At 37.7% G+C, this 26,543-nt stretch overlaps 1 protein-coding gene across 1 annotated transcript in view; it reads left to right on the top strand.

Moving 5' to 3' along the window:
• Positions 1-6: 6 nt before the first annotated feature.
• Positions 7-26,543, top strand: part of LOC105289620 (polycystin-2) — a 56,257-nt gene continuing 29,720 nt past the window's right edge. The window contains exons 1-5 of the mRNA XM_023528409.1: positions 7-77; positions 7,587-7,700; positions 17,957-18,090; positions 20,654-20,904; positions 24,885-25,109. Coding sequence (XP_023384177.1) covers positions 7,607-7,700; positions 17,957-18,090; positions 20,654-20,904; positions 24,885-25,109 — 704 coding nt within the window. The 5' untranslated portion in view covers positions 7-77; positions 7,587-7,606. The remainder of the gene's footprint in view (positions 78-7,586; positions 7,701-17,956; positions 18,091-20,653; positions 20,905-24,884; positions 25,110-26,543) is intronic.

Here is a 26,543-nt window from a genome sequence, read left to right as displayed (position 1 = left end):
GCTGCATCGCCACCTCCCCCTGGACGGGCAGCCGCCGCGGGTGGCCTGGGCCGAGAGGCTGGTTCGCGGGCTGCGAGGTAAGAGCGAGACCCGCACCGGCCGATGCTCACAGCAGAACCGCGGGCGCCGGCCGGAGCCATCGCCCGCTGCGGGCAGCTTTCCGCGGCTCCACCTCGCATCCCCCTTGCGTCCCCGCCTCCCTTGGAAGCGCATTCCCCACCTCTGCTCATTCCGCTGTATTTCCGGTACCCACCGCCGAATTCCACTGCGCCCTTGTTGGTGCAGATTTATTGGATATCTCCTTCTTCTAGAAGAAGAAATGTCAGCGTAGTTTTACTTCTGGAAATAAGTAGAGGCTGTATTAAAGTGAAAGGGTACATCTGGGGTTTTTATTATTAACATTATTGTAAGAGAAACAATGCATATTCTAGTACAACAAATAGTGGTCGCACTGTGTATTTGCCAGTTTCACTAAATCAAAATGAAAATTCTGTATTAGTACCCATGGCCTTCCACAGGTTTTGAGCCCTCTTTGCCCCTCATCCCGTTCTCGAAAGGTAGCAGTACAGTCTTATCCAAGTTGTGGGAGGAGTGTCATTGGGTTGTCATTGATGTGTTTTTGGTGAAGTGTGTGGTTGTTTCTGGGAGGGGGTGCTGTTGAGAGTACCGCGAATAGAATAAAATAGTATCTTTGAAAACAGTTATTTGGCCATTTCTAATCCAGGCGTTTTCCTAAAACAGTTGTAAAGAAAGGTTACATTGTTGAAAAAACTTGGAAGTATGTTTTTAAATAACTAAATTCATGTTCTCTGAAATTCCAACAAAGCAGTGAAGTTACCAGATACCAGCTGTGTGCAAGTGTATCGGAGTACAGTGCACCCAACTCCAAAAGGCAAGAAAGGAATTTTCAAATTTACCAGTGTCCATTAAGAGGACATAAATTTTCCAAGAGCAGATGGGGATCCTCTTTCTGCAGAGTTTTGTCAGAGGCATCCTTGGAAAAGAGTTGAATTTGCTCTTAGCATCCAGATTATTTTAATCTCCTTCTTAAGTTTTCATTCTCAGTTCTTTTGAAATTTTCCCTTCCTTTCCCATCCTGTTAGTTTTGAAACTCTTGTACAAAATAAAACTACTCAGGTGTTTTTCTAACGACATGATTACAACAAGATAAGGCCTACATCCAAATCCCAGTTCTACCACCAAGAATTCCAGTTCTACCCAGTTGGCTATGCGACCTCGAGCAAATTTCTTAACCCCTCTGATCCCCAGTATTTACATTTATTTTTAAAGAGATAATTATAACACTTAGTTCTTGTCTTTGGAGAATTAAATGAGATGAGATGTAAAATGTGTAACAACTTTCTCTCATGTTGTAAGTACTTCATAAATATAAATTAAGTCATAAATTCTAAAAGTGTACATTTTGGTACTTTTATGTAAGTGCTTATTGTTAATTTGATGCAGGGCATGATGGGGAACAAAAGATCTTTTTTAAATAACCTGTGTGAGTATATTAGTAAAAAATTCTAATATCTTTTAAGGTTCAAAACTATTCAAACAAATTATATGCTGTTGACCCTTGAATAACCAGGAGGTTAGGGGTACTGACCTTGTATAACTCTAGTTAGCCCTCTGTATATGCAGGTTCCCAGCTGCAGAGTTGACCCTTGAAAAACGGGTTTGAACTACCACCCGTTGGTTGACAAAAATACTCATGTAAGTCGACCTGCGCAGTTCAAACCCGTGTTATTCAAGGGTCAACTATATTCTTTTACATTGTTTTAAATGTACTTTTTAAAATACTAAGAAAAGTTTCTTATAAGTTAGTAAGTAATAGTACCTCATGATCCTTTTCACTCAGTTTAAGCATTTGAAAACATTTAGCCTTCTTTGAATAAACTCAATAATGGAGAATAATGAAAGGAAATATATATATGTTTATATGAGTGTATATACAAGTTTATTTTAAATAAAATTTTCAGGAAATTCACAATGAATAAGCTCATACTAAAACATCAAGTCATACCTTATCAATGGTCTAATTAGTAGGAGAACAGACTCAGGAAAATCTTAATTACAGAAAATTTTAGAATAAATTTCAGTTTCTTTAATGAAGAAATATAATTGACATTCTTGTCACTTATTCAATAAGTAACATTTGTTAAATACTTAGCATCTACTTTGAAAATAATACTATGCTAGGTGCTACAAAAAGAAAGAAATAGCACATCACCATTTTCCTATGGACAGAAACTCAGAAAACTGAAATAAGTAACCATGAATGAGTTGTGATGTTTTTCCCTCTTGGAATACTAGTGACAAAAAATCTTATATGCATTATGTTAGTAGTGCCCCAGGATCAGAACAGAAAATAGACTGCAATTTCTAAAGGTAGGAGAGATTACTCAAATTTGGAGTGGTCAGGAGCTTCCCTGACAGTCTCCCGCCTTTGTGACTTTATATAACTCATTCGCACTTCCTGGGCCTCAGGTTCCCATTTATAAAATGGAAATGTTGAACCTCCCAGGTTCATTCTAGCTTCGACATGCTCTTCTGTTACTGTTTAATGACATGAACTCAAGATGAACAACAAATGTTCAGTTTTGCTCTTTGAACAGTAGATTTGTCTTCTTAGCAGATGACAGCAAAGAAGAAATGCTTGAGGCCTGATTGTGAGAAGTGTTGTGTCTAACCAAGTAATTAAGAATTAATCCCTAACTGTTAGGAAGCGGTTCAAAGTTTTTGAGCAGAAGCAGAACATGCTGAAAGGGAATATGAGTCAGGCAGTGTGCTGTGCAGGAGAGCTTGCAGAAGGAAACAGGGAGGCAGGAGAACCAGATATGAGGCAGCCAGCGAAGACACGATGAAGGCCTGGACCAAAGGAAGTGAAGAGGGGCTGAAAGATTTAAAGACTGTCCCAAATTAAAGGTATCCTCTATAACCATTTTTACTTTTTTCTTAGCAAACTTTTTAGTGAAAAGATAAAATTAGACACACTACACGAGTTATCACATTTTCTGAATTTCGAAAGTTGAATGTGTTTTCTGGATGTATCAACTTGTTAAAGTCATTTTCTATTTAGTTTTTTACACATATAAGCTTGTTTTTATTTTTTTCCTGTAGAAATCATAAAGTACTAGCTGTATTGGTCAGGGTAGGCTAAGCTGCTATAACAAATAGGTACCTTCTTTCCCATTCACTATGTTGTTTCATCACTGTCCAGAACTTTTTCATCATCCCAAACAAACTCTACCCAGTAAGAAATAACTCCCCATTCCCCCTCCTCCACTGCCCCTGGTTACCTCTATTCCACTTTCTGTCTATAAATTTCCCTGTTCTAAGTACCTCGAGTATTAATGGAATCATATAGTATTTGTCCTTTCCTGTCTGGCTTATTTCACCTGGCATAATGTTTTCAAGGTTTATTGATCTTGTAGCATGTATCCAAACTTCATTCCTTTTGATAACTGTATAATATTCCATTGTATGTATACGCATATGTATATACATATATTTTGTGATCAACACTTTGGTTGTTTTTACCTTTTAGGTATCCCTTTGTTTTAGTCTAAACTTCACACCATCTCTTCTTTTCTTTTTTTATTTGCACTATAATTTTGGACAAATGAGATTTTGTGTTTTCATTGCTGGGGGTGCGTTTTGGGGGAGGGTTGCTACTCTGGGGTTTGTGATAGGTTATGCAAGTAACAGAATCTGTGCAGTCAACAAACATATATGGAGAGTCTCCTTTGTGGTAGGTACTAGGGATACAGAGATAAAAATACAAGTTCCCTACTCTCAAGGAGCTCAGTTTAGTAGAGAAAACAGAAGTGTAAGTAAATAATTTCAACGTCAGGTCCCAGATATGGAAGGGACCCAAAGAGAGAAGACCAGCCCTACCTGAGAGAAGCCAGAGAAAGTGAAACGAGGTACGTTTTGAAGGATAAGGGTGGGGATGGTCAGAGGAGGAAAAAGTAACAAGTTAAGACCGAGCTAGTAGCTCATTGATACCTTATCCCGCAGACAGAGCCAGTGGGAGCTTCAGGCAGGGGGCCGATATGATCACATGTCAATCTGAAGATGAGTCTATCCAGAATGTAGAGAATGAGGGAGATAGCACGGGTTCCTAAGAGAATTAGGTCAGGAGAGGTCTGACCGAGAAAGAGGAGTGATAAAGGATACAATAAGGGCATGTGAGCCGAGATAGAAGGGAGCTACATTAAAGACACAGAAATTATGAGAATTGTAGACCAACTCCCTGTGAGGGTTAAGAAGAGTGCCTATTCTAGGATGAAACCCATGTTTCTGGCTTGGTACCATTAATCGAAACAGGGTAAATAGGATTCTAGAGAAAGAAAAAGAAACATCTCAGTTTGGGGTATGTGAGTGTGAGTTGTCTGTGGAATATGCAGGTGGAACTGGTGATTAGTTCTGGCATATACTTATCTGCACCTCAGGAGAGACCTAAGAATTCATGATTCAGGAGTCAATGTCATACAAGGTAGCAACTTACTCTTCTACAGAAAATAGACCAATAGGAGTAAAAAGTCACTTCCTTTCTAAAGTTATCTCTCCAATTTAAATGAATATTAGGAAAGATTATATTTATCTTTCTAAACAAGCCCCACATGTGTCTTAGCACAAAAACAGGATTCTTCTATGATATAAATGCAATGAGCATTTGGTCAGGTAATTCACAATGAATTCAAAGTCCACATGGATTTGGGTCTTTATGCCATTCTGACATCTAGGTATCATAAGCAGGACATTTTGTAGATTTGGACCTGTTTTTGAAGCTATAGATAGGCCTCTTCCAACCACTCTACGTGCTTTACACATAATATTTCTAATTCCCAGAGCAACCCTACAAAGAGGTACTCTTCTCATTTTCAGATGAGGAAATGTAGGCTCATGAAGTTAGGGAAGGTTTCATAGCCCATAAGTGGCTGAGCTTTCATTTGAATACAAATTCTGACTCCACATTTCCACATTGCACCTTGTCATGATCAATAAGTCTTAGGGGTTTAGTGTATTTCAAATGGGGCAGAGTTAATGTGAGGCAAAAGATCCACACTGAATCTTTAAACTATGGGACAAATATTTATGGATGAAATGATACGATAGCTGGGATTAGTTTCAAAATAATTGGGAGGAATGGGTTTAGATGAATCAGTTTTGGTATGGAGTTGATAATTGTTGAAGATGGGTAAGAGATGCAGAAATTCATTATGTTCTCTGTGATTGTTTTTTTAATATATTGTAAAATAAGGTTTTGGGAACATTTGGATAAAATAGTTGCAAAGATAGCATTTTTTTCAAAGTCAGTTATTTATGTTTGGGACATCTTTTGTGTTTTGGATTATCTATCTCAGAGTTCCCCTATATTCATATTAATAAGTAATACCACGCAGGGGAACAGACATAGTTTAGATGATGTCTTCCAACTTTGAGCTCTGGAATTAACTAGGCACATTCTTAAACATGAAGGAAGTAGTATATTGTTTGGTGTCCCCCTCCTATCACATTCTCCCTAACAGCTGCAGACACCTGTGTTTTGAATGTGAGTGCCTGGAATGCTGGGAGGATTCTCCCCCCACAAAATAGTGGGAAAAGACAGTTGATTTTGAAGAATGCTGCCATTTTGGACATGAACTCTATCCTTAACCATTCTTATTCTGTCAGTTCTGCTAAATATGGGAAGTAAGTAGCTACAGGACTGCTTTTTTTTTTTTTTTTCCTATTTATGAATGCAGCCATTTCTCACCCATTAGAATCTACGGAGGTCCCTATACCCTGAGACAGACCCAGCATACACACCCAGTGGGGAAATTGGATGAAATTTTTAAAGCAATAAGTATTTGAGGAGGTAAATAGAGTAATTTAGAAAAAGTATATACATGAAAGTATGTTATATAGAAGTATAAATAAAGGTACTTGTTTCTTTTCATTTGAAATGTTTCATTCGAGGGCTAGAATTAAATTGCCATAGACCATTGCAAGTTGAGTGTGAATAAAATTTGAAAGGAGTTTGTTTTTTCTGTTTATAGGTCAAGCAGTACCATTTGTAAATATTAAGAACCATGACTGTTCCATAGTGCATAATTGTTTGTAAATCATGGGAAAGAATGAAATCACTAAGTCAGGCAAGGCAACAATCTTTCCTGACAGTAAAGAGACTAGCAATCTCTACTTACGTGTATATTTTAGACCTGGCCTCAAAAAGAAATATATTCAAAGAAATGGTGTGGTTGTGTCCAGGGCTACTGAGCCTAATATTTGGCTGCCTCTGTGTTATTCTGAGTTGTAATTTTCCATGTCATCTAAATTTGTAATAATTCTTTAATATGACAGAGTTTCAGCGAACAAACATTCTGCTTGCTGCATTTCTTCTGAGTGAGTAATTCCCTGACAACTACCAGATCTTGGCAGAAGCAAACCTGGTCATAAGTTATGCTCCACTTTCAGTGTGGTGAAATCTATGATGCGTAACACAGTGTCTTTGAACTCAGATGCTAATTTTCCTAAAGGAAATTTGGAGAAAAAATAAAAGGAAATGAAATACCCAAATTTAGCAGTAGAACTAATGTATTATTATAAGACTTGAGAATACATAAACACTAGTGATGAAGTCATTGCTTCAGATTAAAAGACCACATACCATTTTCCCCTGTTCTCTGTGTGGGTTGATTGTGACTTAAGTGGCTCTGTGAGTTTCAGTGATTGAAGGGATTAAAGTCTGTGGAATAAAAGTGAGGCAACATGCAGGGGCCAGGTTGGCTACCATTAACAGCCGACCTAATCTAACTGAAAGGATTGAGAAGTTTGTCTTTTTTGGGAAACATTAAGGCTTTTCCAAGTAACCAGCAATGTGACTTTACCACACTGTTCATTAATGGGGGTTGGACAGCCACCGTGTCTGTCTATGAGTCCAAGACTGTGGTAACTCTCTCCAGCAAGCTCGTGGAGGGTTATGTCATCTTTGCTCAGCTGGCCCAACACTTTTTCCATCTGCGAAAATGTAGAACATGGTTGCTGATTTTAGTCTTTCTCCAAAGAGAGAAGTCAGATGAGTTGTTGCATTTAAATAAAAGATTATACGTTAATTGGCACTTAAAAAAAAATCTGTTAAGCTAAGCATGTTTAGTATAGTCAGTCAGCACTGAGTTTCTTAAAGGACAAAGATGATTTCAGAGGAGAGATTTTACACCAGTGTGTTAGACGCTTGATAGATGTTTTCATAGGGAAATGGTATTCCAACCAGGATGCCTTTTTGTCAGGGACGACCTAAAAGGTATCATTTGCGATGTAGTTTCATCATATACTAAATTTAGTGATAAGATTAGTACCAAGTTGTGTCCTCTCTCATATAAGAAGAGCTGATGTGTATGCACAATTATTTAATCTTCTCTTTTAGGCTACTTTCATTTACTCCTGCTAAAACAACTTCCCAATTATATTCGGAGTGTGCTAAAAAAAAATATAGGAGAATCTCCCTTAAAGGTTATACTATTTATTTTATGTGTTTTCCCTTTTCCATTCATAAGATTTTTAAAAATAAAATGACATGTTTTCTTATTATTTTAAAGGTCTCTGGGGAACAAGACTCATGGAGGAAAGCAACACTAACCGAGAGAAATACCTTAAAAGTGTTTTACGGGAACTGGCTACATACCTCCTTTTTCTCATAGTCTTGTGCATCTGTAAGTAGACTATTTCCTTCCACTTAAGGAGAAGTTTTAAAAATATTTGCCCTGTCAAAATCATAATTAAAAAGAGTTATATATGCACTAGAAGAGTTAATTCATAAGTTCTCTGTTTTCAATTACAATTCAGCATTGTCTAATTGGCCAGTTCGTTGTCATTTGTGATCATTTCACTTTAAGATGCATGTAGCATAGCAACCTGCCATACACTAAGAAACTAAGTAAAAGTTTTTGCATTAGATATTGTAACAATAATTAGTGTCACTATTATTATGTCAATTAATATAAAGCGTATGTAAGAATTATTTTCAGCAAAATGACTTTCCAAGTGTAAATTTCAGGAAATACAAATAATGTCACCTAATATTGCTTTTATGAATGGGTGGGTAGGTGGATAGATGGATGGACGGATGGCTGGCTGGCTGGCTGGCTGGATGGATGGATGGATGGATGGATGGATGGATGGATGGATGGATGGATGGATGGATGGATAGATAGATAGATAGATAGATAGATAGATAGATAGATAGATAGATAGATAGATTAAAAAATCCCCTTGTTTTTGATTTGGATGTGTTGTGTGGATGCCTTCATTCTTTAGTATTTACCGGATTTTTACTCTACAGGAAACTTACTGCAGACTCATCTCTTTCTTCTTCTCTTCTTTCAACAGTCCTTGCATCCTTTGGATAGGCGAGGCTTAGCCAGAAATGAGTCTTAGAAACCGTTTGCCTCAAAGTCCAGAAAGTCACAGGCAATGGATTTATCTTCTGAATCAAAGGATGCTGGAGTTCTTTTTGTGTTCCCTCTGAAGCCTTTTATGCAAATAGACAAGAAAGGAGATTTATAACCATCAGGACCTTTTACCATAGTTCTCTGGGAAAGGAGATCATTCTTATAGTTAACACTTAGAAATGCTTAAAAATTCTCACCAACCTTGGAAAGAATCCCCTTTCTTTAATTATGAAGAGAATTAAAATTTAATCAATACTTTAATAATGCTTTCTTACTACATTAAAATTGACCACCTTAAATTTAATTAACTAAGTGCTAAAAGCTTCCTTAAAAACAATTTTTATTTACTAATTTATAAAAAATAAAAAGATTTGCAAGTTGAACATAAAAGATTAAAGTAACGTTTAAGTTTCAATATTTGTCATTTTAAGAAATTGAATATTGATTTACTTAATATCTCCACACTGGTTTTTACTAATACTAGGAAGCTCTTAATGAGCTTTAGCAGGACGTGACTTCTTTTTACATTTTCTGAGACTATGACTATCCCGATGAGAACGTAAAGACAAAAAGAAGTTTTTTAAGTTCAAAAGTATATCTGTATGCACAACATCCATATTCTTGGTTTTTTCTTACTAATTTTCTGTTATTTGTTTAGGAAGGAATGTCTCACTACTCTTAAAAACATGTTATCTAATACAAATGCTGAAAAGCTAGAAATGATCTGTTCATTACATTAAAAGTTACAAAGCAAGAGGTGTGATATGTGTAACTTTTATGTTCTAAGCTCTAAGCTAGAACTTAGAATACCTAAGTTGAGTTTGCTCCCAGTGTAGAAATGGTACTTAAATATTAAACTACAGTGGCCTTAAATATTAACAAGTTTATTAGAATTATAATTGAATTTTTTCAAGCATGACCACGCATGCATACATAGATACATACATACCTACATGTTTCTTATGCAAAATATAAGTACCCCTGTAAGTAAGTTTAGAATTTTAGTGGTCCCCAAAACTGCCTGAGCATCAGAATCACCAAGGTAACTTCTTCTTAAAATTATAGTTTGCCCAGATATACTAAATCAGAGCCTTCCGTATGTGGCCCAGGAAAGTGGGTTTTCAGATGCACTGACAAGTTTTGGAACTAAGCCAGATGAATAAACTGAATAGCTGGAATTTTGGGAAACATGCTTTGTCATATAACTGATTGGATTTTCTTGTTTATTTTAGAATTTTTATGCTTTTTGTTCTTTTTCACACATTACATTTTTTTCTTATATCCGTAGCTACATATTTTACATAGCAAAGTTTTATTTTCAGAATATTGTAGAATCTCTGGTTAAGAAGGGATCTTAGTGGTCGTGTATTCAAACCTCCACTGAATGCTACAATTTCTCCTGCAAAATCCTTCTCAAATGGTCTGTCATCCTGCCTCAGATTGAGCAAGAGTTCCAGGTTAAAAGACTTACTTCTTTGAAGTAGTTCATTACTTTTTTCTATGGCTATGTCAGACAGTTGTTCCTTATATGAAGCCAAAGTCTAGTCCAGTCTAACTTCCTCTCTTAGTTCTACCCTCCACGTCCACCTATACCAAGTAAGTTTTCCACATCTCTTCTCCAATTTAGCCCATCAGAAGTTTGGAAACAGACATCCATTCTCTGGTAAGTCTTCTCTAGATTAAACCTTTCAGTTCCTTTAACTGTTGATCATGTAATTGGAAACATGAACCCACATCATACAAACTCCCTCCCACACATGTTCTATTTATCAGTCTCTTTGAAAGCACTGCAGGAGCCTCACTATGAAAGAGTGGAATATGGGGCTGTGAGCATCCTCATCCAGATACTGTACTGTGATTCATGCATCCTCTCATCACCTGATTCTTCATGTAATTCATATGATTCCTTAGTCTCCTCACCCAAAACAGTAAAGCACTGTGTCCTTTACTTTAGTATTTGAGCACCTTTTCTTGGAAAAAAGTGGAAGACTTCCCAGTTAGCTCTGTTAAATTTCATCTCATTAGGATCTACTTCTCATTCCAATCTGTTGAAATTATCTTAGAGTCATTCATCTCATAGATCAACTTCACAGTATCAGCAGAATTAATTATATAAATCGAAAGAGATTGGTTCAAGAACATTGATCCATTAATCAAAGCTCTTTGGGTAGAGTTCACTGAATTATTTTATCATCTACCTCAGACTCTTCATGAAACAGGTAAATAAGAAAGACTTTTTCAAATGCCTGACTGAATAAACTCCACCATTTCTCTGACCTATCAGTTGTTGACCAAAGTAAAAAGGAAGTGAGGATAAGCAGGTGTGATTTACTCCTAGCAAAGCCTTACTGACTCCTAATGATTGAGTCCTTTCCCTGTTGCTCAGAAATCATCTTTTTAATTACTAGTTTTAAAATCTTGCCAGCAATATCAGTATCAAATGACCAACAATATCAAACTCATTACTCTGTAGGTAAATGAGATAATGTACCTAGCCTTATGCCTTACATATTAAAAGCTCTTGATATGAACTAGGTATCATTTGCGATATAGTTTCATCATGTACTAAATTTAGTGATAAGATTAGTACCAGGTTGTGTCCTCTCTCATATAAGAAGAGCTGATGTGTATGCACAATTATTTAATCTCTTTTAGGCTGCTTTCATTTCCTGTTCTCTTTCTCAATTTTTACTAAGGTACTCCTGCTAAAACAACTTCCCAATTATATTCGGAGTGTGCTAAAAAAAATAGGAGAATCTCCCTTAAAGGTTATACATCTCCAGTGATATATCTCAGAGGCATCTCATTCTCAACATTCCTAAACCTGAACTCATGAACCTGCCCATTCAGACTTGCTTCACTCAAGTTCTCTATCTGGGTTCATGCTAACATCACCCACGTGAATGCCTCACCCCTCAACTGGGCATCATCCAAGATGCTTTCACTCGCTCTTCCTATCTGATCATTTCACCTACTTCTTCCTCTTTAGTGCCTCTCAAATCTGCCTTCTTTCATACGTCATGATTGTCCCTATTTTAACCTTATCATCCCTCTCCTGGATTATTCATTTATTCGTTCATTAGATTGTTCAGTGATTTAATTAAACAGATTTAGCCCCTGCCCTTAAATGTAGTAAGTGATATGAAAGGAGACAGTTGGGGAAGAAGATTCCCCTAAGGGAAAGCCTGAAGCAAGAGTGGAAGCTAGTCCGATAAGGCGAGAAGGTTCTGAGGCAGGAAAGAGCTCAGAACATTCTGGAACCTGAGTAAAGACAGTTACTGTAGAGTATGCCATGAGGCAAGGATGGAAATGTGGTCAAGAGACAGACCCTGCAGATTGGGTAGGCTTCGATAAGGAGGAAGCCCGGGTTTTAAGTAGGGGAGTGAAAAGATTTATTTAAATTTTATTAAATAAAATGTATTAAAATTTATTTAAATTTTAAGAAGATGATTCGACACATTTACTGAGGTCTTTCCTGCTGCTGGACCACAGATCGGTTGGGCTCCCAGGTGCTACCGCAGACTGCTGTCTCTGAAGCCAGATTAAGCCAGGTCGCACTTGCATTTAATATGCTATAATGACCTCACGTCAAGAGAGAGTTCAAAATCTTTGCGTAGTAGATCAGCATTTCACTGCACAGTCTTTGCTGACTTCTTTAGATCTACCATTCCCTGGGAATATTTGGTACTTTAGCCACATCAAGCCACCTATGAGTCTCAAAAAGGCTTCGGCCTGTGCTGTCTCCTTCTTGTTGGCCTGTTTAATTCTTCTCCACCCTTCAAGATCAGCTCAGAAGCCAGATCCACAGAGAAGCTCTTATCAACTAACCCCCTCCTTTGAGCTGTGCTGACATTCCAGGCCCACCTTTGTCACAACATGCCTTATACTGGATTGTCAGACTAGTTCATGCAACTGTCTCCCTCAGCACAGAGAGGGAGAAAGGGATGCTATTAGGCATATCTCAGAAATGACACATAGATATTTTCAGTAAATGTTGACATTTTGCCCATTTTTATTCTCTGTTGTCCCCCAGTAGTTCTCGTTCACTAACAGAGCTTTTCCTAATACAGCAACGAAAACAGTTCAAGCCTAGTTATTCTTTGATTAATGTATAGCACTTTGCATTTATATAGAGCACTTTCATTTTATTTTATGTTTTTTCTTGGAAATTTTTCACTATATATATATATTTTTTTTAATTGGAGTAACATTGGTTAACACAATTATATAATTTTCAGGTGTACATTATAATTTGACATTTGTGTATTCTATTGTGTGTTTACCACCCAAAGTCCAGTTTCCTTCAGCTACTACATATTTGATCCCCTTTACCCACTTCACCCTCCCCCTATACCCTGTATTTGACCTCCTTTACCCCATCTACCTCCCTCTCTTCCCCCACTCCCCACCCTATGGTAACCACTAGTCTATATAGAGCACTTTTAATTCAAACATCTTTTCTTATTTTATCTCCACCACGTCCCTGTGAGGTTATAGTACAACACAGCTAGTGAAGAAGTTGGGTTTCCTCTTTGAGATGATGGCTTCACTTTGTGGTGGATGGCCTGGAATCCTGGGACCAAAGCACCTTTGTTCTGTTGTCTTTATATCTGGTGTATTTATGTTTGTGTGGCAGTTTTGATTTCATCTTTGGCCCAAGAGTTATTTAGAGAAAAAAAGTTTTTAATTTCTAGATGGCTTGGTTTTATCCGTATATTCGTTTATCCTTTTTATATTATTTTTCTGCATTTGTGGTTTAAAAAATGTCACCTGGTTGGTTTTCTGGTTTTTGTGAGGGGTTTTTTGTTTGGTTTGGAGGTTTTTGTTTCTTTTTGTTTCTTTTGCTTTTTGGCTTAAAACAACAGAAATTTGTTGTCTCATAATTCTGAAGATTAGAAGTCCAAAATCAAGATGTCTGCAGGGTCATGTTCCCTCTGAGACCTGTAGAGAAGTCTGTCTGTGCCTCTCCCTAGCTTGTGGTAGTTTGCTGTCAGTCTTTGGCATCCCTGCTGTATAGCTGCATCACTCCAACCCTCCATCTTCACAGGGCGTTTGCCCTGTGTCTCTCTCTTCATATGGCCTTCTTATGAGGATACTTGCCTGGTGGAGTTTTAATTTTAGAGATTTACTAATGTTCTCTTTGTGGCCTAGCATATTACTAATTTTCATATTTGAAAAATAATTTGAATGATCTCTTTTGGTACAACATAAAGTTTGATGTATATACATTAAGTCACATATTCAATTAAAACCCATATTATTCTCAGATAACTTTTGTCTGCTTTCTCTGTAAAAGATTGAGAGAATATAAATTTAAGTTTCCAACTACAATCATGTTGGTAATTCTCATATTACTAGAAGCTATTGATTTATGTATCTTAGTGTTGTTATTCAATACATTAGAGTTCATTATAGTTAAATCATTATACATGGTATTATCAATATAAAATAACCTTTTTATTTTTTAATAATTATATTTTTATTTATTATGGTGACATTGATTAACAAAATCCAGTAAGTTTCAAGTGTACAATTCAACAGTAAGTCATATATATATAGCATTGTATGTTCACCTCCCATAGTTATATTTCTTTCTGTCACCACATATTTGACCCCTTTTTCCCCATCTGCCTCCCTCCTCCCCGCCTTTCACTCTGGTAATCACTAGTTCACTGCCCATGTCCATGAATCTCTGGTAGCTTGTCATGTTTGTTGCTTTTAGATTTATATCCCACATATATATGATATCATGTGATTTTCAGCTTTTTCTGTCTGGCTTATTTCACTTGCATGATTACCTCAAGATCCATCTATGTTATCGCAAATGGCAGTATTTCATCTCTTCTTATGGCTGAGTAGTATTCCATTGTATATATGTACCACAGCTTTTTTATCTAGTCATCTGTTGTAGGACATTTTGGTTGCTTCCATGTCCTGGCCACTGTGAATAATGCTACTATGAACATCAGGATGCATGTATCTTTTCTGATAAATGTTTTCAAGTCTTTTGGATAAATACCTAGTAGAAAGATTGCTGGGGAATATGATAGATCAATTCTTAGCTTTTTAAGGAACCTCCATACTGTTTTCCATAGTGGCTGTACCAGTTTGTAGTCTCATGAGCAGTGTGTGAGGGTTCCTTTTTCTCTGCATCCTCTCCAACACTTGAAAAAACTTTTTATTTAACTGAATACTCACCTTATAATCTCCTTTGTCAGATTATTATACCACTTAACAAATTTTAAAAAGTATTTTATCTCTAATATATATTTAGTATGTACTTTCTTATTCCTTTATTTTTGGCTTCATTTTGAGTGAGTCTCCTAAAAATTTTAGAGATACATTTTTTATTTTTTAACCAGTATTTCAGACTTTGTTGTCTAGTAAGTTTAACCTTCACATTTTATGGTTTTGTCAGATTTCTGTCATCTTATTTTTACCTCTGTTTTTCTGCTTTCCTGTTATTTTATAATTTTTTTCTTTCATTACATTGGAAATTTTTTCTTTGCTTTTTATTCTAACAGTTTGGAGTTTATTTAGTATAATTCCAGTTATTTGTTTTTAATATTTGAGCTTATATTTTCACAATATTAAGAATAATATAGTGTCTGTTGCCTATTTTGAAATGAGACCATGTTTTTAAGACAGCTTTGGTTAATTTACATGCTGATTAGTTGGTGATCCTGTGAACTGTGATAATATTTTTTATCCTGGCTTATTTATGGAAAATGGACAAGGACTAAATAGCACAAGAAATATAGGCACATGGGATATATATGAGTCCGTTAAGACAAGGACTAAATAGCAAAAGAAATGTAGGCACATAGGATATATATGAGTCCTTTACATTATATTTTTAATATTCTCCTTTTCTTTCTAGTTTTCTATATCATGCCGTAGTTTCTTTTCTTCATAATTCAGCTTATTTAAAGAGTGAATGCCACCTTCCAAGTGGGCATTCTCCATCAGGAACTGAATGGAGAAATGATATCATAGTCATATTTCTATTGTATTTAACAGTATGCAAAATGCCTTTGCATAATGCTTCTCCAGTTAAACTACACAAAAGCCCTAGATGTTATTATTCCCATTTTCTAGATAATGAAACTGAAGCCCAGAAAAGTTAAGTGGTTGTCCAAGATTCCAAGACACCGAGACCCCTAACACAGAGGCAGATATTCAAGATGAGGCAAAGTGGAAACTCAAACCCAAATTATTCTGACTCCAGATCCAGGGTCCTTTAGCTACAGCCTGCGTGGACTCATGGTGCAACCGAATCCCGGAATGTGTGGAAGTGTCACTAGAAGATATCCCGCAGACCAGCCCAGGGCCTGGCACAGGGGAGGGACTGAGTTAATATTAGCTGATTGAATGAGTTAGAATAAGCATCCTTCAAAGCTGGATGGCATTGTTTCTCTGGATGTGCAGCAGGTGGTGCTACATAGCTAAAGAGATCTGTCATTTCCCTTTTTGTGAAGCCATTCAATTCCATACTGGCCCTGAGAATTTCAAAAGCAAAACCAGAATTGAAAATACAGGAACATAAAGGAGATATATTTTTTAATCGTTGGCTAAGATTTACATACATACATAACTACCATATTTATAAGCAAAAAACTGTTTAAAATTCCTTTTTAACAACAATAAAAACCATAGGTAAAAAATTCCAGAATGATCTATATTAATCAATCCCAATGCAAATTCTAATTTCAAGTTAATGAAAAATTAAACTTAATCATTTAGTCAGCCTTGGGAAGCCTTCACTACTACTCCTTAGCATCATATCAGCTTTCTTCCCTCAACTGACTGATCCAGAGAAAGCCTTTGTAGAGCACATTGTACCTTGTCTATCCCTCTGTGGGGCTGTGTAGGTGGTACTCTCCCCAGGGACTCTCTGACTCCTCTCCTTGAAGGCAGAGATCACATCTTGCTCATCTTTATATCCCACACCTTGTTCCATAAATATAATGGATTAAAAAGTCTACTCCAATATGGTCTTCAGAGATGGCTGGTTTTGTGAAGCTTGGAGAGGAGTGTTCTTTTCCTAATCAGTGGGCCATGGGATGACAGGTGAGGAAACCTAACTGAGGTGACTGGAAGACGTTCTTCCTGCTCTAGATACAGCACACACGCTGTGTGAATTGTGTGTTTTTATTGCTCCATTGGCTGCTGAAGATGGACTCTTAGACACCTGTGTTTAGGGTGCTATTATCTACTCCTCTCTTTTAATACTCTTAATTTTTTATGATGCTCAGATGGGGAAGAGGATGAGATATGCAGGAGAGAGTTTACTCTATAGCATTTAATCCCCAAATCATTTAATAACAAGGTTCTAAAATATTTTATGATGCCCGAGATTATTATAGAATTGGCTAAGAATTAATTACCTGCTGAGTGTCAAGACTATCATCAAAAGAAGTATAAAACGTGCTTCCCCTAGAAGTTTTTTGTCAGCTAATTATAGGAATTACAGCATATTACACCTATAGTCATTAGAGTCCAGCATAAGATAGAATTCATTAAAGTGCTGACATTTTTAATAGTTATGTTAACTAAAGAGGAAGAACCGCTATTATTGGACATTATATTATCTTCCCACCTTCTTCTAGGACTGTTCAGAATGGGCTGATATAATCAGCAAGTCTTCGTGTCAGGGGTGGAGCTTGAGTTTAGTGTTTAATACGTGAGTTAATAGGTGGGAGCAGATGTGCCTGTATCTGTCAGCATCCTGGAAGGAAAGAGATACAAGATTCAGAGTGATAATTAAAAAGTTAATGAAGGTTGGCGGGGTTACAGAGACCAACAAAGAGAAGCGAGGCACTCAGGAAAGTTATCACCTCCAGGCTTGAGGAGGAAAAGGGAGGGAATGGCATGGCTGGTGTAAACCCAAGATGGCTGTGGGAGAAGAGATTCCCCCAGAAGCTGTGATCAAGATTAGAGAGTCCCAGGGCATACTGCATCTAGGTGGTGAGGGAATGGGGCGTAGAGTGTGGGAATAAACCCAACCTCTCTCTCCTCGTGCCCTCACATCGAGGAACCCCGTGTGGTACAACCTGTAGAGGTCAACCTCGGGGCACAGAGCAGGGCAAGAAGAATGGAAATGTGACCTGGAAACAGAATGGCCTGCCATGTTACTATAGGGAGAGTCAGCAGCACGGGCACAGCTGTAGGCTGAGGAGCTCAGCATGGCCTCTGTTGGGGCGTGTGCAGAGCAGCCTCACCAGTGCGGAGAATCTGATCTGAAGGCTGTGGGAGATGAAGAGGCATGTTGGAAGTCTCCAGTGTCAAGTAAAGTTGTTTGATCCTAATTTGATCCTCAGTAAACTAATTTTGTTTTAGGCCAATGTTAAATTATTGTATAAGCCAGTGTGCAAGGAAGATACCCTAGAAGCATGATGAGGGGAAGAAGGGTGAAGGTGAGAGCAGAACATATATGGAGATCTGCTCGTCCACTGGGAATGTGAGAGTGAGTGTGCGGGTTCCCTCACAGAGTTCATTTGGGTCTCTCTGTGTTCCAGTGACCTACGGGATGACAAGCTCCAGTGTGTACTACTACACTCGTATAATGTCACAGCTCTTCCTAGAAACCCCAGTGTCCAAAACGGAGAAAACTAACTTTAAAACTCTTTCTTCAATGGAAGACTTCTGGAAGGTATTTGCAAATGACTTTGAGAGTACCTCTTTATCACTGAAAATTGTTCATTTGGCTTCGTAAGTTCAATTTGGCAGTATTTGTAGGGCCTCCCTTATGCCTTAGACCATGTAAGATGTGAAAGTTACGGTGAGTTGTTGGAAGTATATATGTACCTTGCTGTTTCCTATCTTTTTGAATCTCCATCATAACCATAGAAGGTAAGTACTGATATTTCTTATGTTGTAAATGAAGAAACTGAGATTCCGAGTACTTACACATGGCCAGGGAGTAGGAAAAATTGACTCTATTCTAGCCTATAGACACTTTCTCACCTAGTTTATAATTCATGCAGTCATTTCACTCAGTAACTATCTATTGAGTATCTCCTACGATATAAGGCCCATAGGGCAAAATTTGGTTGTTTTGTCTTGCTTTGTTTTTTAGGTTTTTTTGTGTTTTTGTTGATGATGGCAAGTACCCTAGAACAGTTCTTGAAACAAGGCAAACATATTCTTTTAAAGATCTCTAATGTAAAATTCAACCCAGCCTCTTCCCAAATTGTCACAAATTCTAACATGGAGGCAAAAGATAAGCAATAAATGATAACTGTAGGAAAAATATTAAACTGATCTGGAAGATGTGGTGCTCAGAATCTATGGAAATTGAGAGGGAAATTGGAAAGGAAATGATTGTTTCTTCCTGAGGAGATGCTTTCTAAAATTCTTATAAAACCCTGGCAGTCAGATGTTGTTGTTAAAGATAGAGGAAACCAGATCATAGGAACCTGTTTATGCTAATGCCTAAAAATACTTGGCATCTAAAACCACACTTGCATAATATGAATATTTCCCTTTCATAATATGAATCTTTTCCTCCCTCAATGGGGAAAATCAGTCTATCCGTATTGATTATCTGATAAGACACTAAGAATGACTAGATCTGCCTTCTCTATAGGCAAACTAACCAGAGACTTCTCACGTGTACACAATTCCATGATAATAAATGTCAAGCTCTAAAAGCAGGGGTAGGTGGGGTTGGAGAGTTCACCATATGGTAAAATTATCCAAACAATTAAAAGTTCCACCGGATGGCAGACCGGTAATCAAAACTATAGACTTTTCCTTTCCAAGCAAGTTTAGAACCATGATTATTAATTATTAACTATTTTACTAAGGGAAAATGAAGTTGATTGTGGCTATAGATTTATGCATACCACCCCTTCCACTCCTGCCTTCAGTCCTAGAGCAAAAATCCGTTTTCATTTAGTAAGTACCTACCCTGTACCTATGTTCTGTGAAACCGTACAGAGAAGATAACGTAGCCCCATACACAGGAATGACACGCAAATTCATTAAGTACTCTACATTTTTAAAAAAGAAATATGTTGCTTATTATTCATTTGAAATATCACACTTTAATTTAATTTAAAAATTAAAACTCTTCATTTAAACATTAGCATCTTACCAATTTGGAGGCAGCAAATGAAACACTGCCAAAGACAAATATTTTGAAAGCATTTACGAAAATACATGGCACAAAGTCCTATCTTGAATCTTTAAAAATAAATTAATATTCAAACTATTTTTGCCTCAACTCCCAAATTTAGTTTTCTATAGGAAATTTTGATTTATATATTTATTCTATAATATATGAAACATATATACATTTTATCCAACTAAACCACATAGGCATTTGTTCCAATTCTAAGAAGACTGGAAAAAATGCTACTTTATGTAGTTTTTGTATACTTGAGGATCATTGTGCAGTACATAAAACTTCAGAAAACCAGTCATCACCATTGTTTTATCTTTTTCTGAAAAAATATTTATGGTACACACAGAAAAGGTCTTAACCCAATAAAAGTTAAATAATTTTTAAGTTAAAACATCTCTAACATTTTAAATGCCTTGCAGATACCTCATTTATAAATTCTGCTAATATTTAAAATAGTCTAAATATTAAATATTAACTGTAACTTAAATGAGTCTTAGAGGAATCGAGTGAGAATGGCTAACAGTCATAATGAAAGACAAATCCCAACTAAAGCCAGTAGAAAGTGCTGCTGTAAAAAAATTATAATCATAAAATGTAATGGTTTTATGAACTTGCCACACTGGACAATCTCATTTGATAACCATCAGTGGAATAAAAATATAATCCTCTAAAAGATTTAGAGCATGTTATGTTCACTTTTCAGCAAAACTCAAAATGAAATCTGAAAACATCCCCAAACTGGAGTTCTTAGTTTCCATTCAGACTGTGAAGTGAAAACTGCAGGGTAATCCCAATGAGTCGAGCCTATTTGAGACCTGAGAACTCTATTTACGTGTCAGGTATAGTAACCGTGCAAAGGAAGGACATTATGGGCGCAAGAACCCAGGCTCAAAGGAGGCTGCTGCTCTAGGCTTCACAACTGTCAAATGATGGACTAAGATCCAACTTAGATTTCTGACAACAAAACCCACCCTGTCACTCTACTGTATTCACAAAGTGCCACACTGTTGGTCACACAAACATTCCAGGCAGCAGCAAGGCAGCCACTGAGCTGGGAGCTTTTCAGAAATGTTTCCTTTGCTTTCAGTTCACAGAAGGCACGTTATTGGATGGGCTGTACTGGAAGACACAGCCCAACAACGGAACTGAAGCTGACAACCGAAGCTTCATCTACTATGAGAATCTCCTGTTAGGGGTACCACGGATACGGCAGCTCAAAGTCAGAAATGGGTCCTGTTCTATCCCTCAGGACTTGAGAGATGAGATTAAAGAGTGCTATGATGTCTACTCTGTCAGCAGTGAGGACAGGGCTCCATTTGGTCCGAGAAATGGAACCGCGTAAGTGTCTGTAGCTCTTGGCCACTTGCCCTGGCCTCTCACCGACATTCATTCATTCATTCATTCATTCTCTGACTCCTTCACTAAGGAGAAGATGCCTTGAGGCTTATATTTAAGGCCATGGTCAAATTGACTTTTGGCTTCTCAAATTTTCTCTACTTTTTACTCTTTTTCAGCTTCTGTGTAAATATTTTTCAAATGACCAAATCATTGACCTTATAGCCTACAAGAAAGAAGCTATGTGGTCCTTCAGATGTTTCTTTTAAGATGCCTGGATTCCAGTAGTATCATTTACTAGGTTATTACCAGGAAATTTTGTGATACAAAAATTTTTTTGTTATAGCTTTTACAAATAAATTTTTGTTCAGAGTGTAATAATTTAAAGTGTATAATAAGTTTGTGGGGGCAGTTTCTGTCTGGCTTAAAGCCCATCCTTCTCAAATATGTGTTTATGATTTTGAGTATGTATTTGTAATACACATATATATATGTATAATAGAGAGATTTTTTATGCTCTTTGGTAACCATACTTAAAACTTCTTATGTATTAAGGGAGGACATTCATTATTTTTACATATTTTTGAATGTTTTTATAAGAGCTTATTTGAGCCAAATGGATGATATATGCCAGGGAGCAAGATCTCAAATGCTTCTGGGAGGACAGTCATTATTTTTAGAATTACTGTAGTTATTATAATTAAATGAGAAGACCTCTCAGGCTGTCCCAAGGTAGGCCTTTTGGGGTCACTGCCCTGGGTGAGTCACTGTGGTGAGAACTGTCATCTAAACTTTACTAAGCTGATTCTTTCAGTTCACCTAGATTCCTTTCCTGGGAACTGAGACACCCAGAATCCAGATTTGTTCATATACATGTTCATATAGATAGGGGCAAGCACCTTTTCCATGATCAGATTCTTTGTCTGTCATCTAGTACACACCATATTTAGTATCAGGGTCCATAAAAAATTTAGTAAAAATCAGAAGATTTAGAGTAAAGAGACTAAATAATCTGAAAAGACATTTTTTTTCAGGTCATGATAATGATTTTCCTTTCTGATACTCCTTTTTCTTGTTCTTGCAAAATATAAGCATGCCCTTGAACTGTGGTACCTTGTTTAATATTTTACTTTATCTCATATCATAAATATGAGAAATTTATGCAGCCTCTACTCCATGCCAGATGCTACTTAAGAAATGATTTCATGCATTATCTCATCTACTCTTCACAAAACAACTCTGAAAATAGGTATTAGCTTCATTTTATAGATGAAAAAAACAGAAGCTCACTTACTCAAAGCACCACAGTTCATAAGTAGAACCAAGCTGAGTTAACAAGCCCGACTCCAAAGCCTGTGTTTTCTTCTTCCATATCAACTACATTGTTAAGGTGGCTTCTTGCTGCCCTAAGCTCCTCATCAGTATTCAAGCCTCTTGAGAGCAGGGACTCTATTTTGTTCACTACTTTATTCTCGAAACCTCAAACAGCATCTGGTCTGTAAAGATGCTTAGTAAATACCTGTTGGATGCATAGATGAATAAGTGATTTCCACCACTGAAGGGGATCTTTCTTGAGTATATCTAGCCACCCCTTGATCCTGCCATATTCTTGAGTTTCCCATTTCTCCTTCCCTTCAACTCCAGATTTCTTGAAAGAATAGTCTTCATTTGACACCTCCATCTCCTTACCATTGATTCACCCCTTAACACTTAAACCCTTGCTTTTGACATCTCTCTTGGAAGATACTAGTAACCTCTAGGTAGCAAATCTACTGAACAATTCTCAGTCTTCGTTCTATTCAACCTCTTTGAAGAATATGGCAGTATTGATTGCTCATTCTTTTGCCTTCTGTGAGTGACACTGAACTTGAGTTCTCTGAATTCTATAACCCCCTTTTTTCTCACCTTTTCTTTCTTACTCCCAAGTTACATATTCAGGTCTCCGTCTTTTCTTTCTTTATTCTCTTTCCCTTGACATTAAGATAGCTTCCACTGTCATCTCTATTTGATGATTCATCATCTCTTCATCAAATATACTGAATGTCTACCTGTGTCCACAACATGTTCCAAGTAAGGTCTCTTTTTTCTTGCTAGTGCCCTTGGTGCTGGCTGGGATAACAGAGCAGCAGCAAACAAAGTACAATCAAATACCCCGTCTTAACAGAGCTTACATTGCAGTGATAGAAGACAAATATTCTGCCTATACGTCCTATCAGCTCCTATAAGTCAGTATGCCCCAAACTAAACTCATCACTTTCTGATTGGATCTGCTCTTCCTCCTGTTGATGGTACCACCATCTTTACATTACCCCAAAAGAGACTACAGAGCCATTTTTAAGATGTCCCTTCTCCCTTCCTCAACTTCCAAATCAGTTGACAGTCACTACAGTGGCAGCACTCACTTGGTCCCACCATCACTGCTCTAGTTTAAGTCTCACCACCTCTTGGTTGTTGCAGGGACTGCTAACTGAGCTATGTCAGGGTCCTTGGGACCACGCCCCAGTTCAGTGATTTACTAGAACACTCAGTATAAAGTTGTATCCATGGCTGAGATTATTGCAGTGAAAGGAAATAAAGCAAAAGCAACAAAAGGTGCAGGCACATGGGGCAGATCTGGAAGAAACAAAGTGCAAGCTTCTGAAAGTCCTCTCCCAGTGGCCTCACGTAAGATGTACTTAATTCCTCCAGTAACAATTCGTAACGGCATGTGTGAAATGTCTGTCAGGGAAACTCATTAGAGACTCAGTGCCTAAGGTGTTTACTGTGTGCTGGTCACATAGGCACTCTCTGCCTGTCACATACCCAAATCCCAACCTCCCAGAAGGAAAGTAGATGTTCAGCATAAGCCACCTGGTATGCACAGACAGCTTAGGTTCAGTCAGGGAAAGTTTTATATCAGTGTAGAGGGCTGTTTATCAGTCAAGTTCCAGATGCCAGCCAAGGTCCAACCTTGCGAGCACACTTCCTAAGGAAAGGTTATCTCAGACTCGCTACGTTAACACTTTTCTGCTCATGAGCCCTCTGTTCCTCCCCACTCCGGTCTTTCCCACTACCACCAGAGTGACCCCCAGCAACATTCCCTCCCATGACTCTGTGTTTGCCCTTCACAATCTGGCCACAGTCTACCTTTTGACCTTCTTTTCTTCATCATGTGGAAGCCAAACCGTACAAACTACTTCCCTGGCCCTGCCTGTCTCCAGCTTGAAAATGCCTTTCCCATCCACCTGTGTAAGTCTGAATTCTTCTTACCTCTCAAGGCCCAGATTCAATAAGGCTTCTTCCCAAAACCTACTCTGATTCACCTTTCCCATCACAGGACCTCCAAACAATTGTAGCTTTCCTCTCCTCTGAGGTGCTTGAGCAATTTCTCTATACTTTTATTTTGGTTCTTATCATCCACCTTGTATTTTAATTGTCTAATTACAACTTTTCTTTTCCTATTTCTTGCAAATTTGGAAGGGACAGGATCCTGGTTCATCTTTTTATATACCCACTAATGCCAAAGTAGCATCTCGCTTCTAAGTGAGGCCTATGTAAATATTTGTGGATTAAATTCCCAAATGCTTTGTGGAGTCTTATTTAGCTCAGTTGCCAATAGTGGCACTCGATGAACCTGTCCTTCTTTTGGCTGCAGCTTTCCTTGAGGGCCTAGAGTCAGCTAGTCCCTGAGTACAATTACCCAGGGAAGGCAGCCATATAAACTGAGGGCTAATAGCACAGGCTCTGCAGACAGACAGTCCTGATCTAGGTTCCTGACTTTACCCTCAAACACTCTGAGGTTAAGTTGACCTCGCTAAGCCTCAGGGCCCTCATTCCTAAAATGGGAATAATGACTCTGTGAAAATTAAATAAGAAAACACATGTGAGCACATTACCCAACTTGATAAGACATATTTATTACATATTCTTTTACCAAAAACCATCTTTATAATTGCCATAAGTCTTCTACTGATTTTTACCTGTTTGTTTTGTTTTTTAATTAGTTGGATCTACACAAGCGAAAAAGACTTGAATGGGAGTAGCCACTGGGGAATGATTGCAACTTATAGTGGAGCTGGCTATTACCTGGATTTGTCAAGAACAAGAGAGGAAACAGCTGCTCAGATTGCTAACCTCAAGAAAAATGTCTGGCTAGACCGAGGAACCAGGGCAGTTTTTATTGACTTTTCAGTATACAACGCCAACGTTAACCTGTTTTGTGTGATCAGGTGTGTACCAGGGGCACTCAGCCCTCCCTTTTTTGTGTATTTGTATATACATTGTAGTTTGAAGATAGACCAGAAAAATGTTTTCTGCAGTTGGCTAAATGAGAGTGCCAGGGAACAGAGCTGATAGCAAGGGAGGGGTGAAAACTGAAGGTTGATTGGGATAAGGATATTTGAGGGAAGGGAGTTAGGATCCTAGAATATTATAGGTTAGGAAGAACATTAAGGTGGTCCAGGTTTGTCCCCCAAGCACTGTGTTTTGCTAACAGCTGTCTTTACTCATCATGAGGATGATCGGTGCTACATTACTAAGGCCCATAGCCATCAAAGTTTGACTCATTTTCCTGAGTTTTCCACTCTTGGATGATGCCACTGCTCTTAGAACAGAAGCACGGTAGTCAGGGGCTATGTCCAGGTTCAGTAAGATCCCCAGGTACCTGCTCACACTCAAGATTCACCAAAGGCGCATAAAGTTCCTTCTATAGATCCTGGGACATTGCCCTCATGACCACTCAGGTAACAGTGAGGAAACTGGCAAAGAACCCACTGGCTTGTGCAGGGCCTCTTGTTCATTCATTCATTCATTCATTCAGCAAACATATATTGGACACTTAAAATGTGCTAGGCACTCTTGTAGGCTTGTGGGACTCATCAGTGAACAAAATAAAGATTTGACCTTGCAGAGCTTGCATTTAACCAGAACAAGATAATAAACAATAAACAAAACAAATTAATTACGTGGTATGTTAGAAGGTAATACATTCTCTAAAAAATGAAAAAGTAAAGCAAAGCAAGGGGGATCCCAAGTTCACCCACTTTAATCCTCCTGGTGAACATATCACCAACACTGGCATGAATTACCTTCATGTATATTTACCCATCAAATAAGAAGGATAAATTCTTATGATCATTTTTGAGGGTAACCTCAACTCTGCTTTGCATGACCAGTTGGATTTTCCTAGTCCTTATATTTAACAACCTTTGCAGAAAGTAATATCACATTAGAACAAGTAATAGTTATTACTAGAAATGAATGAGAATCTATTGCAGTTGTTATTGAACTTTTCCTAATGATTCCAGCAAGCATAGGAAGAGGATAGAAACAGGCAGGCAACTCTGATTGACTTTTAAGAAAATATCTATTTATAGAAGGTCCTGAGTATTGTCTTTCACTTCCTCCTCATTCTTTAAAAGTGAGTATTGTCAAGGCAATTACTTCATTTCTCTGCGCTGTAGTCTGAGTTTCTGAAAGGAACTGACAGATCCAGGGCCAGAAGGAGCTTCAGGGAGATGACTTGGCACAGATGCCACTTCCTGCCCTCATGAGTTCCCAGTGAGGTTGTCACAAGGCTCTTTGTTTCAGTATTTCCTTCCTCAGTTTTTGGTCCTTACGCATTCTCTCCAACACATCAAAATAGGAGAGAAGGAAAAGAAGAC

This window comes from Pteropus vampyrus, unplaced genomic scaffold, assembly GCF_000151845.1.
Source record: "Pteropus vampyrus isolate Shadow unplaced genomic scaffold, Pvam_2.0 Scaffold25, whole genome shotgun sequence".
NCBI lineage: Eukaryota > Metazoa > Chordata > Mammalia > Chiroptera > Pteropodidae > Pteropus > Pteropus vampyrus.
The sequence above is the reverse complement of the archived record's forward strand: the minus strand, read 5'-3'. Positions and strand labels throughout refer to the sequence as shown.